Raw genomic sequence first — 14,093 nt, forward strand, 5'->3', positions numbered from 1 at the left:
TACTATGGACCACAACATCATCAACAATAACATTAGCAATGCAGGATCTCAGGCCCTGGCCAAAGCCCCTGACTGAGCATGCAGGAAGGCTTCAGAGGCACAGTGTCCAGAAATCTAGCATCAAGTCCTGGGGTTGTTTATTACTAAATACTACTCTCTGGGAGTTTTCTAATATCTATAATATCTATATATCTAATATCTATATCTACATGTCTAATATCTGAATCTATCTATCTAATATCTACACTATTTCTAATATCCATAAGGAGTGGCACTATTAGGAGGTGTGGCCATGATGGGGTGGGTGTGGCCATGATGGAGTGGGTGTAGCCATGTTGGAGAAAGTATGTCTCAGGCTTCCTTCCTTGCTGCTTGCCAATCCGGATGTAGAACCCTCAACTCCTTCTCCAGCACCATGTCTGCCTGCACACTGCCATGCTTCCTGCCGTGATAATAATGGACTAAACCTCTGAACTGTAAGCCAGCCCCAATAATAATGTTTAAATAATTTTCCTTTGTAAGAGTTGCCATGGTCATGGTGTCTCCCCGCAGCAACGGTGCTTTTCTAACCGTGTGCTTACCACTCTTCCCCAGAGCAGTACAAGCAGGTACGTAAGGTACTCACGTGATACTTGTTACAGTAGGTCTCACTTGCTGAATCCTTCAGCATCTTCTGCAGTCTCTTCTCTTGTAGACTTAGCCAGACCAGAGCATCCTTCACCTTGGCCTGTAATTCACACATGTAAACATGCACGCATGCACACACATATATCCTACAAAGCTTTGGTGATTTCTATGAACAATAAAATTGACACCTTGAAAGAGCACTGGACTGTTACTTTTACACTAGTGACTCACTATGCCAAGAGTAATACTTCTGCTGGCTCCTGCATCTCCTTACATTTAAAGCTGACTGAAACTAACACCTGAAAGTCATACTGTAAAAAAGATTTCTCACAAGAATATTTATATATTTTTAATGGAGACTGGAGAGAGAGAGCTCATAGGCTAAAAGCCAACTGCTGCTCTTCCAGAGGACCTGAGTTCAACTCCCAGTATCCACATGGCAGTTCACAATTGTCTGTAACTTCAATTCCAGGGGATCCCATGGCCTCCCTCTGGCTCCATAGGCACCAGGCACACTCTTGTCATACATACACACATGCAGGCAAACATGCCGAGACATAAAAGTAAATAAACAGCCATCACATCTTTAATCCCAGCACCCAGAAGGCAGAGGGAGGCACATGGACTTCTGGGAGTCCAAGGCCAGCCTGGTCTACTTAGCAAGTTCTAAGACACCCAGGGCTACGTAGAAAAATCCTGTCTCCAATAAACAAACAAAACAAAGCAAAACAAAACAAAAACACAAATAAGTAAGGTAAATAAATCTCTAGTATCCATTAATTGATATATTATTAACTAAGTAATATATACAAATTAATCAACAACAATATATTAATAAATGGCCATTTTCATTATTCAGTTTTTTTAGGACACATCATCATAGATCATTTTTAATTTTTTTAATGTTACTTATTACTCTATATGAGGAGGTTATTTATTATTACTCTATATGAGGAGGAGGAGGAAAAGGAGGAGACACATGTGGCAAGTCAAGAACATAGAGGTCTGAGGACAACTCTACAGAGTCCGTTCTCTCCTTCCGCCTAATTCACGTGGTTGCAGAGGTTGAGCTCAGGTCATCGGGCTTGCTCAGAAGATGTCAAACCTTTTCACCCACTCAGCCATCTTGACTACCTTCGAAGTCACTATCCAGCTTCACAGCCAAAAACATTCACACCCAAAACTGCCATGAATGCCTTAAAGATGCAAAAGAGCAAAGCAACAAACAAACAAAAAGCCACAAACCAAAACCACTAGCAAAGTTTCGGAATGTGCTATCCTATGACAGAAGAGAAGGAGCCCCTTCCCCTGACAGCGTCAGCAGGCTTGCTTGCATCCGACTGCAGATTCTGACGCTGGAGGGTAAATCCGGGGGCTATAGTTTCCTGTCCACTTGCCTTCTCCATCTAGTAAGCAAGAGGGCTGCTTAATATTTTTGCACCCAATTTCATAGACAATCAAATTTTTTTATCTTTATATGAATATTAATTGGGACGGAGGAGCCTCTCAGTAGGTCAGAAATGACCAGCACATTTCTAAGCCTAGTTTTCCCGCAGAGTGTCACATCCAGAACCAGCAATGTGGCTGACAGCCTCTGTCATAGCAGTTAGGAAGGCAGCCCAGTTCATCAGACAAAAGGTACTTAAACATGCCCGGGGAAGCCATTTTAAAGAAATTGTAAAATAATCTTTACTCGATTTTACTTGGTATTTTGCCACGTTCGCTGCACTCACTTATCCTCATAGGCACAAGTGAGCTTCTTTTTAGCTCAGTGATTGGAAACTGAGTAATCAAAAGCCACTTAACAGCAACTCCGGGAAATCGCCACAAACAAAGACCAAGAGCAGAGCACAGTGGCTCCCTGTATGTGAATCACACAACTTCATACTGACAAAGCTAGAAGCAAAAGGGGGCAAAAAGTTACCAGTTGGAGGCATGGCAAAGCGTGCTCAACTGCAGGGCAATGCTGCATGGTCAGGTAGATAAATGCCTAAGAACTCTTAGAGATCCTCCTGCCTCTGCCTCCCAAGTGCTGGAATTACAGGTGTGAGACCGGCTCAAAAATTTATTATCTCTAAATGTTCAAAAGTATTGGAGTGGTGGCCTGTGGTCCAACAGCACCCCAGGCGCTTCCAGAAGACCAAGGTTCAGCTCACAGCACCCACATGGCTGTTAACAGCGGTCTGTTAACTCCAGTTCTAGGAGACCCAGTGCCCTCTTCTGGCCATCATGGGCACTGCATGAATGTGGTACACAGACACGCAAGCAAAATACTCAAATAAACAAACAGCCACGTGTGGTGGCACACACCTTTAATCACAGTACTCAAAAGGCAGTCTGGTCTATAAGGCAAGTTCCAGGGTATCCAGGGCCCCAGAGACCCCATCCCTCCAAAACAAAAAATAAAGCTTAAAATAGTTCAAAAGGCAGCTTTATTTCACAACTCATCCTGTGCAATGGATGCAAACAAAGAGGTTGGGCCTAGTAGAAAGCTTCACAGCATAGAAGGCCTATCCCTAAAGGTGTGCGCCACCACTGCCCAGCATGAATTGCACATTTAAGTTGTGTGCGACTTACATTTCAGCTTTTTTTTTTTAAGATTTATTTATTTATTATTATTATACAGTGCTCTGCCTCCGTGTACACCTGCACACTAGAAGAGGACATCAGATCACGTTTATAGATGGTTGTGAGCCACCACGTGGTTGTTGGGAATTGAACTCAGGACGTTTGGAAGAGCAGGCCGCACTGCTAACCTCTGAGCCATCTCTCCAGCCCCAGCATTTTTTTTTTTTAAATCAAACCATTAGTGTACAACCAAGAGAAACTGAGTAGACAGCTAAAAAGACATACCTGAGCTGGACCTCCAGGGCCAGGCGCATCCTTCGAATACTTCAGGAACTGCGCCACATAAGTCATGATGGACTTTTCATCAGGATTCATGACATCTACATCTACAAGACACAGCACACCACCCATCAGCTGCAGGAGAGGCTTCCCACACTTAGAGGACGACGGCCTAGCACACTGGGTTCAGCGGCCCTTGAAGTACCCAAAGCCATGGACCAGCCCTGCACGCTCCTCATTCTCCTGGCTCCAACATCCACGCAAAAGTTCAGAGCTTAGATCTGTATCAGACAGAAGTAGGTAGAACGCTAGCACTGCGTCATCAGCATCAGAGTAAGACACACAGGGTTGTTCAAGGTGGTGGGTATATATGATGGCACTGCAATCGAGGTGTAGAAAGAAGAAATTACAAGCCTTTCTCTTTCTGAAGACAGGGTACACAGGATCCTTCGGGATACAGGGATTCATGGCAAGTGTTACTGATTCCTGGAACATGAGGCACCTCTACAATAAACGGTTTCCAAAAGTATACGCTGTACCAGCAGACGAGTCGTTCAGGACATTCAGAGTTCACCCACTTGCTCATGGAATGAATAAACCTGACCTCTATGAGCCAGTATAATTACCATAAAAGCAATAAATACTGAAACACTTCCCAATGAAAAGACTTCATTGTTGCTATTCTTTGTGCTTTAGAGACTTACTCATGCCTACTAAATTGTTACTTTATTTTATGTATTTTCCAACAGGCCTCATCTACTTCCTGAGTTCTGGGATTACAGGTGAGCACCAGCACTCACCTGCATTTGAATGAGGAAAGAGCACTATCTAACCCACATCTCCCAATTCTGTTCCATGATTTGGTGATAGCTACCGAACGCCCATGCTGGCTATACTTACACCACAAAAGTACAAACATAAGGACTTGATGTGTCCTTTTACTGACATCTTAAAAAAAAAAACCCACTGAGGCAATTGTTAATAACACAGATACTAAAATATGTCCTGTCTAGAGCTGCCATGTTGCAATTAACATAAAAAAACCTATTCCATCGGTCAAGGAAAGCATTCATGCCACCGAAGAACAAATGGGATTCTGACATACCTGCTACTCCTCCTACATGCTAACATAAAGAAAGTTCCCAAATGACATTCATGCCGTTGCCCTCATACTTCTGCAGCCTGAAGCCTATGATTGCTACAAGAGTGTGATAAAATTCAAACAAAAGCATTCGTGGTCTATTTGGACTTCATTGCAAAGTATATAACATTCTTTGTTACTGATCAATCATTGCACCAGGCGAGCTTTATCTACAGAAGTCGAATGTATAATAAGCAAGTCTAGGAGTCCGTGTTTCCTGATTTGGAGAGCTGTGCACTGATGGTGTCTAATCTACACTCCTCCAGAGACAGTAGAGCTACACGTTGCATCTGTTGGCTCATTGCGCTTTTCACTAGTCAGTTCATTTTTGGGCACTTATTCATTTGGCTGAGGAGAGGCACGTGTCATAGCACACATGTGGAGATCGAAGGGCAGCTTGGGAGAGTTGCTTGTGTCCTCCTACCATTTGAGTTCCAAGAAGTGAATTAGTCAGCAGGCTTGGCAGCCTTTACCCCCTGAGCAGGCTTGCTCACTCCACTTCTTTATCTTCCTTCCTTCTTTCTTTCATTTGTTCGTTTGTTTCTTCCTTCCTTCCTTCCTTCCTTGGTCACCTCTTTTTATTTTTTAAAACACAGACCCACCTCTCACTATGTAGACCTGATTGGCCCAGAGCTTGCTATGTTTACCAGGGTAGCATCAACCCCAAAGATTCTTCTGCGTTTGTCTCCCAAGCCAATATTAAAATCCTTATAAATGTGTAAGGTATACTTGAGAAACGATACAACCCATAGAAAAGTGTTCTGCAGAAAGAAATCACTTTAATAATGATCCTATAAAGTTAAGATTGGCATTTTGAGAATTTTCTTGTTCATGAGCGAACACAAGGAATGGAGCAGAATGAAGGCCGGAGTGTGGCCAAGCACAGAAGGAGAACAGGGCACGAGCAGTCGCTGCTTGCCTCAGCCGCGCGTGGGAGGCGAGATCGGGAACAGGGAGATATATGAGCAAGCGTAATTCAAGACTCAGCCTTGCAGGAGAGCTGTAAGCTCAGGGGGAAAAAACAGAATCAAGAACACAACACGGATCCTCCTACAAGGAAATAAAGACAAAGGCTCACGTTACTCCCAATGAAAGCATCGCTTTCACTCAGCAGCCTCGATGACAAAAGCTAGGTGACTGGTGTGATGTCCTAATTCCATGACATTCAGTTAAGAGTTAAACCTTCCGGCATGAAAAGAGACGGGTCTGATTACCAACACGGATGCTGCTTCAAAATCAACTTCATGCTGGAACTTAAAACAAGTAAGTTTCAAAACCAAGCCGACTCTACCTTCTGGCTCCAGCAGCTTAGGGATCTTCAGCTCACGCTCTGCGATCCCGAAGGCCTCTTTCAGATTGTCTTTGTTGGATCTGTGCCTCATGCTATCCAGGTCAATCAGGTCTGGTCGCAGTGCGTGAATGACGGCCAAAAAAGCCATCCCGTTCCTCCAGCTTGACTTAAAATCAGTCACACTGACAGACTCGGACCTATGCAAAAGCATTTAATGTAGACTTGTTTAAAAAACAAACAAACAAACAAACAAACCAACAACAACCAAGCATCAAAATGCTTCCAATGTACACAATGGTAACTAAGACCTAACTCAGGGAATCAAATAAATGCTATACATGAAGGTAAAGAACTTGCCGTGCAAGCCTGGGGGCCTGAGTTCAATCCTCAAGGACCACATAACAGTAAAAAAAGAACCAACCCACAAAGTTGTCCTCTGACCTCTACATGCATGCCATAGCATGTATACACATACCCTCCCCCCCCTACACAAAAACCACAATGATGATGATGATGATGATGTAAATTTTAAAAAATAAACCTGTATCTTATCTGGTCCATTTAGGATCAATTAGAAAATAGATTTGAATTTCCAAGAAATGCAGAGTGTTGTCTCTAAACTGTAGAAAGAGACCATATCATGATACTTTATATAGTAGTTATTCATTCGCTCATTCACTTCCAGTCATCATGTACTTCATCTTGGGCTGGTGAAATAGCTCAGCAAGTGAAGTGGTTACCACGCAAGCCTGGCAGCCTGGGTTCAATCCCCAGAAGGCACCTGAAGGTGGAACGAGAAGCCCAACTCCACGCACGTGCCCTCTGAGCTCTACAGGCATGCTGTGGCCTAGAGTCTTACCTACTTATGTTAGTTACTTGGTTTGTTGCTGCAAATACCTGACGGAGGCAACTACCTTCTAGATGCATGGGGGAATTGTGCCTGAAGAAAGATAGTCCAGGCATGGTGGTGTGTGCCTTTAATCCCGGCACACAGGAAGCAGAGGCAGGTGGGTGTGAGTTTGTGGACAGCCAAAGCTACACAGTGAGACCCCATCGCAAAAGGGAAAAAGGCGAGGAGCTTAAATAGCGCTTTATCTGTCCACAGGAATAAACCACGTAAACACAGCAACTGGGGTAAAGCTGCCATCTTTGAAATCAGAGGTAGCTAAGCTCAACAAGATCCACTTCTGGAAGGTTCACTGTGAAATGGTGTTTCGGTGAGCGTTCCGTGTGTCAGTCCGACAGTCCATGAGCTGGTGTGGATGGACACAGCTGTCTTTGTCTGTCTCTTTGGGGCACAGCAAACTACTTACGTGGCACACCGCTCCTGAGCCCACTGAAGAAGGGCTTTCTTTGCAGACAGCTGCCATCTTGCTTGAGCTTGCGCTTTGGAGCTCTTCTTAGTGGGAGGACTTGAGGTAGGAGATGAGTCAGGCACACTCACAACCTCCGGTGAAGGTTGATTGTAATCGCAAGACAGAGTCCGAGCAAGCTCCTCAATCTGAAGAAAGCACAATTGTTAGCATGCGCGTTAGCACATGCTGCTTGGCACATGCTGCTCGGCCACAAGCACCCGAGGAGTATTCTTTAGCGGTGACGTACTCTGCATGAAACGAGCACTAAACACAACTGTCAGCATTTGACACTTAGGACTATAATCGGCTTTCCTTAGGTCTGGACAGGGGTTACCCTGCACCTGACCCGGGAGTGGAACCCCACAGAGGGCAAGCATCCGTTCTTCCTGTAAAGATCCCACCACCGGCTCTGCTGCATTAAAGTGAGGAGAAGCAGGTGGAACTGCTAGTCAAGCGCCCGCTGAGAATGGATGGGCTGGAAGGCATCGCCTCTGATTACACACCATTGAGAGCAAATGCACATACAGGAAAAGAAGATGTAGCCAAACGCCAGGCAGGTAAGGCCCCAAAGAGAAAAGGAAATCACCATTAAGAACATAAAAATTGTGGGCCAGTAAAATTGATCACAGGAAAAAGGTGCTGCCTAAGCCTGGAAAGCTGAATTGAAAGCTCAGACCCAAAGTAAAGGCAAAAGGAAAGAAGCTACTCCCTAAAACTGTGTGCGGACCTCCACATGCATGTCATGGTGCGTGCACACACACACATACACGTTAATAATAAATATATCCATTTTCTTTTTCTTAGATTTATTTATAGGCATGAGTGTTTTGCTTGTATGTATGTATGTATGTATGTATGTATGTATGTATGTATGTATGTATACCACACGTTTGTGTGGTGCTCACAACAGCCAAAAGAGGGTGTCAGATCCCATGGCACTGGAGTTGCTGGTGATTATGTGGGTGCTGGGATCTAGGTCCTCCGTGAGAGCAGTAAGTGATACTAAAAACTGAGCTATCCCTCCAGCTCCCATAAATAAAAGCACCCCTCTTTTTTTATAAGGACATGAAAAAAGTACTGGAGAGATGGCTCAGCAGTTGAAAGTGAGCGCTGCTCTTACAAAGGACCTTAGTCGGGTCCCCTGTCCTTGTCCCCCATGTAGAGCATCTCACAGTGACCTGTAAGTCCAGCTCCAGGGGGATCCAAAGCCTCTGGTCCACTCAGACACTTGCACTCACATCTCACATACGCTTTCTCTCTTCCAGAGGACAGGAGTTCAGTTCCCAGCATCCGCATCAGGTGGCTCACAATTGCCTGTAACTCCAGCTCCATGGTCTCCTACATGCTTTCAACACATGTGATGTACACTCACACAGACACCCAAACATACACATAAATAAAAAAGTATTTAAGAAAAATAAAAAAGTAAAAAGACAGGTCTGGGAAATGGCTCATCAGTTAAGAGCAAGGACATACTGCGCTTGCAGAGGCCTCTAATTTTAATCTCAGCACACATACCAAGTGGATCCCAACTGCCAATAGCTTCCGCTCCAAGAAGTCCAAAGACCTCTTCAGAGCTTGGCAAGTACTTGCATTCACATATGGACATAACCACATGCACATATACTCATGCATACATATAAGTAAAAAAATAATTTTAAAGACCATGAAAAAGCAATCCCGCAATTCATTTTAAAAATCTAAATTATACACAGAGGCTAGAGTCTGTGCATAACACAGGCAAAAAGTTTTCCTCTGGGGTAGTAAAAGTATAAAAAACTAGGCTGGAAAGATGGCTCAGAGGTTAAGAGCACTGTCTGTTCTTCCAGAGGTCCTGAGTTCAATTCCCAGGAACCACATGGTGGCTCACAACCATCTATAATGTGTTCTAATACCCTCTTCGGGTGTGTATATGTAATAAATAAATAAAATATATTTTTAAAAAGTATAAAAAACTGCATGTTCATATATTTGCTGATAAACATACAAATTGATCCAAATATTTTGGACAGCAACATGATAATATCTAAGGCTTAAAAAGATAAATCAATGAACATAGAAACATTTAATGTTTCACTCCAGAATTCACAGAATGAGTGCATAATGCGTAGCAATAGTGTGTGCTAGATACGGTGGCGTGCCCCGGAAGTGCCAGCACTTAGGCTGAGGCAGGAGGATCGCTTAAGCCCAGAATCACCACATAGCGAGACTCATGAGAAAACAGCAACAAAACAACAGATGCAGCCAACACCCCTAACCCACCTGACCTGGGAAGCATCAACTGGCTAGACACCGAGTATAAATGGCAGTGCCAACCTTGTTTCCAAAGACTTACTAAAGATCTGGGGGTATCGTAGGCACGAAACCCCGGGGCACTCTGAGTGTTCAGTGGTTAGCACCCACTTCTGTACAGAACCGATATGGGATATGCCCATCAAGAGAGAAAATTCTGTTGAAGGCTGGGCTTCCAACTCAGCAGTTAAACTCAGACTTGCATATGGAGACCCTGGGTCTAATCCCCAACACCATTTTTTCTTCATGTTTATTGTTATTTATCTTTGAGACAGAGTCTCTTGCATCCCAGGCGGGCCTCCCATTTGCTATGGACCTGAAGATGGCCTTGAGCTGCTCATTTTCTGCCTTACTTCTGAATGCTAAGACGGCAGCTGTGTGCCATCTTGCTTCGCTCCCAGCACCACACAGATATGCTATCAGAATGTTCTACAAAATAATTGAAGAAATCGCTTCAGAATATTGATATAGATGAGAAACGAGAAGTCTTTCCCCATGACAGCATCGCAGAAGGGTGTTGTTGTTGTTGTTGTTGTTGTTGTTGTTGTTGTTTTGGTTTTTTGAGACAGGGTTTCTCTGTGTAGCCTTGGCTGTCCTGGACTCACTTTGTAGACCAGGTTGGCCTCGAACTCACTGCGATCTGCCTGCCTCTGCCTCCCGAGTGCTGGGACTAAAGAGTGCGCCACCACACCTAGTCGCAGATTTCTTATGTTGCTTTCTAGAATAGCCCTGACCAATAGAACGTTTCATTTTGCTTTGTTTTCATTTTTTCCTACTTTTTCAGACAGGGTTTCACTATGTAGCCCAGGATGGTCTTAAAGTCATAATCCTCGTGTGTGAGTCTCAACTCAGTGCTGGCATTGCAGGCATGCTTCATCAAGGTGCAAAAAGAAATGCTCATAAAAGTAAAAAATTAATAAACTCACACGACATTAAAACTGTACCTGTCTGTAACTAAAAGATTAGAAGGCAAAGCCACAAAGTCTGAGAAGTTATTTCTAATTTTCACAGTCCAACAAAAGACTTCTATCCAGAATACATTTTAAAATTGCTATAAATGATAACACATAGAGAGCAAGGTTAATAATTGGAGATCTCCATCAAGTCTTTCCCCTTGGAGCTCAGGGAACCCCTTGGAAAAGGGGTAAGGAAGAATTGTAGGGGCCAGAGGGTTTGAGGTCACCAGAAGAGGATGCAGCCACAGAATCAGCTGACCAGGCTCACAGAGACTGAAGTGGCAGTCACGGAGCCTGCATGGGTCTGCGCTAGGTCCTCTGCAAATATGTTGTGGTTGTTTAGCCTGGTGTTTTTTGTGGGACTCTTAACAGCAGAGGTTAGGGGTACTTCTGTTTCCTGCTCTTGGAGCCCTTTTCCGCCTGTTGGGTCGCCTCGCTCAGCCCTGATATGAGGATCTGTGCCTAGTCAAATTGCATCGTGCTATGCTGTGTTCAGTAGATGCCCCTGGAAGACCTGCTCTTCTCTGAAAGGGAGCAGTGGATCTTGGGGAAAGGGGGCGGGGGAGGGGAGGGCAGGAGTTGGGGAACTGGGAGAAGTCAGGGGAGATGAAACTGGGGTCAAGATGTATTTTATGACAGAATAAAAAATTTTAAAGCAAGGTTAAATTGTGTGTGTGTGTGTGTGTGTGTGTGTGTGTGTGTGTGTGTGTGTAATATTGTATTTATTGTATTGTATGGTATGGTATGGTGTGGTATGGTATGGTATGGTATGAGGGAAGAACAAAATTTTAAAAAGAGCAAGAGAAAGAGAGAAAGAATCTCACTGTGTAGCTCAGGCTGTCCTAGAGCTTACAACGTAGATCAGGTTGGCCTAGAATTCAGAGATCCCCTTGCCTCAGCCTGCCTAGTGTTGATATTAAAGGTGTGCATCACCACACCTGCTTAATACCATACATTAGGAAGGGCTCGGGTAAAGAGCACTCAGATCCTGCAGGGAATACAAAAGACAACCTTCCTGACAAGCTGGCAACATCCACTTGCCACAGCCCAACAGTTTTATCCCGGAACTTGATTCCTGCTGGGAAGGTGCAGGGAAGGAGACGTTCCAGAAGCAGGACTGAAGGCTCTGCTCTCAGGATGATTGCACCAACACCAACACAGATGCATGACTTTATCATAAAAGAACGAGCTAAGGCCATTTTTCTTTCACTCTCCTCTCTCTCTCTCCCTTTACTAGCCCACTGGGAGGTGACAGAGCAAAGAAGCCATTGCCAAATGCCCTCCCCCGTGATTGGATTTGTTTGTTTGTTGTGTCACTAGGATGGAACCTAGGGCCTTGTGCCCATTGCTGAAGTGCTCCACCATTGGGCCACATCCCAGCCTACATCCCAGCCTACATCCCAGCCTACATCCCAGCCTACATCCCAGCCTACATCCCAGCCTACATCCCAGCCTAGCCCCCTGAAGCCCCTTGACTTCCCACCCTTCAGAACTACAAAGCAATGCATATCTGGTTATCATGAACTACCCAATCTGTGTGATCTATTATAGACTCTCAAAATGGAATAAGACACTACTATAGCTTAAAGGGGAAACGCCAAGGAACCAACAATCCCACTTCTAGATATATCCCAATGGAAATGTAGCCCAAAACGCTAAATGGTACATATACAAATATCCCTAGTGATTTAATTAATAATAGCTAAAAACCAGCAAGGATAGAAATGTGTACCCAAAGCAGAACAGAGAATAAGTCTGACATCACATACGGGAGAGCGATGGAAGACACCTCATTACAATCACACACAAGGGGGTATGTGGGGGTTGAAGAAAATAAATTCATGATTCCAACTCTATGGAATTAACAATGTCAAGCTACCTCCCAAGAGGGCCCAGAGAGTGGGCACCTTTAGCAAAAAAGAAAGGTCGGGATGTTTAATTTATGGAAATTCATGGCACTTTACATGGGAATTTGCATATCTTTCTCTGTGTATATTAGACCTCAACAAGTTGACTTCAAAAAGTGTAACCAACCAATTTTTAAAGCTTGAAACTGAAAATCCTGCGTCATAATTCCACTTCTAAAGACTTGGCCTATGAATTAGAGTTGTACACAATTATATCCTAGGGATATAATTGAAGTTATTTATAGTCAGAAATAACAGTGAGCCTTCTGGCTGTCCAGTAATGAGACAGAATACTTTACGACCAATGTCATGTCATACACCTCTATTAAAACATACATAAATTTAGAGTAGCAGTTCTCAACCTGTGAGTCATGACCCCTTTGGGGGGGGTGGTCTAGTAACTCACAGGAGTCACCTAAGACCATCAAAAATCAGATATTTACATTAGGACTCATAAAAGATGCTCAAGTTCCTTATATTATCTGGCATACTCTTTACATATAACCTATGCAAATCCCCTGCATCATTAAGTCATCTCTGGGTTACCTGGAATATGTACAACACAGTGTAAATGCTATGAAAATTGTTGTTATGCTATATTATAGAATACTGCCAAGAAAAAAAAAAGTCTATATATACGTAGTTCAAATAGGATCATATTTTCAGAATCATCCTCAATCTTTGGCTGGAGTAATCCACTTATGCACGACCTATATATGACTATATATTGATTTCTTCTGCATACATAAAGATTGAATATTACTATAAAGATCTTTATTCCCTATCACCTATATTGAAATTTTTAATTATATTTAAAATACCTAGAATGATACAAGGGTGGGAATAAACACCTAAAAGCTATCCATACACTTTAAATTTTACTTTATGTATATAAGTATTTTGCCTGAATATATATCTGTGTGCCATGTGCACGCCTGGTGCCCATGAAATCAGAAGAGGGCACTGCATGCCCTGGAACTAATATGTGGATGCTGGAATCAAGCCCAGGTCCCCTACAAGAGCAGCAAGCATTCTTAACCACTGAACCGTCTCTTTAGCCCCAACATATCCAATGTCAACATCTTACCATATTTGGCCCTGTTTTCTGTCTCCAACCCCACTTTCCTCCTCTTCTAGATGAAAAGCTACACTCCCAAATCTAGCTTTCATCATCCACATGCATATTGTTTTGTTGTAGCTACAAATGCATGTAATCCAGAAAAAACGTCCCAATGTTTATATCAGTTAGATGTACAATATTTTAAGTCTTTCTAAAATGAGCATCAGTTCCCCAATACATACATAATTATGTAGTTATTTTCAAAGAAACAATAATAAGTACTCTCCATGCAGAGTCAGTTCAGACTGGCACTGTGATGGTTAACTCAGGCTAGACCAGCGAGCATTGGACATTCACAGTCCAAATGGAAAACAACAGCCAAAGGGCCAAAAGACCTGCCATTTGCCTTCTTTTGTTTAAATGAAATGTAGACTCTAATTAAGATCCAAACAGGGACTCATTAAACAAATAAGAACTATATTGTGAGTCAAAGCACCCTGAGAAGCCTGCAGATGCAGCTTATGCCAAAGAGATCTCAACCAGTAGGAAGGCCTCTCAGTCTGAGCTTGTCACATGTGTAGCAGAAAACAAAGCAATGCTCTACAAGCATCCTTCCT

At 43.4% G+C, this 14,093-nt stretch overlaps 1 protein-coding gene across 5 annotated transcripts in view; it reads right to left on the reverse strand.

The window, feature by feature from the left end:
• SYNE2 (spectrin repeat containing nuclear envelope protein 2) overlaps nt 1-14,093 on the reverse strand; it is a 311,925-nt gene that overhangs the window by 222,921 nt on the left and 74,911 nt on the right. For all 5 annotated transcript variants that reach the window (XM_084791617.1, XM_084791618.1, XM_084791619.1 and 2 more), the window contains exons 7-10: nt 7,220-7,407; nt 5,907-6,103; nt 3,481-3,581; nt 626-727 (exon numbers count right to left, since the gene is read on the reverse strand). In XM_084791617.1, the coding sequence (XP_084647743.1) occupies nt 626-727; nt 3,481-3,581; nt 5,907-6,103; nt 7,220-7,407 (588 nt within the window). The remainder of the gene's footprint in view (nt 1-625; nt 728-3,480; nt 3,582-5,906; nt 6,104-7,219; nt 7,408-14,093) is intronic.

This window comes from Acomys minous (genome assembly GCF_964271855.1).
Source record: "Acomys minous genome assembly, chromosome: 8".
Taxonomy (NCBI): domain Eukaryota; kingdom Metazoa; phylum Chordata; class Mammalia; order Rodentia; family Muridae; genus Acomys; species Acomys minous.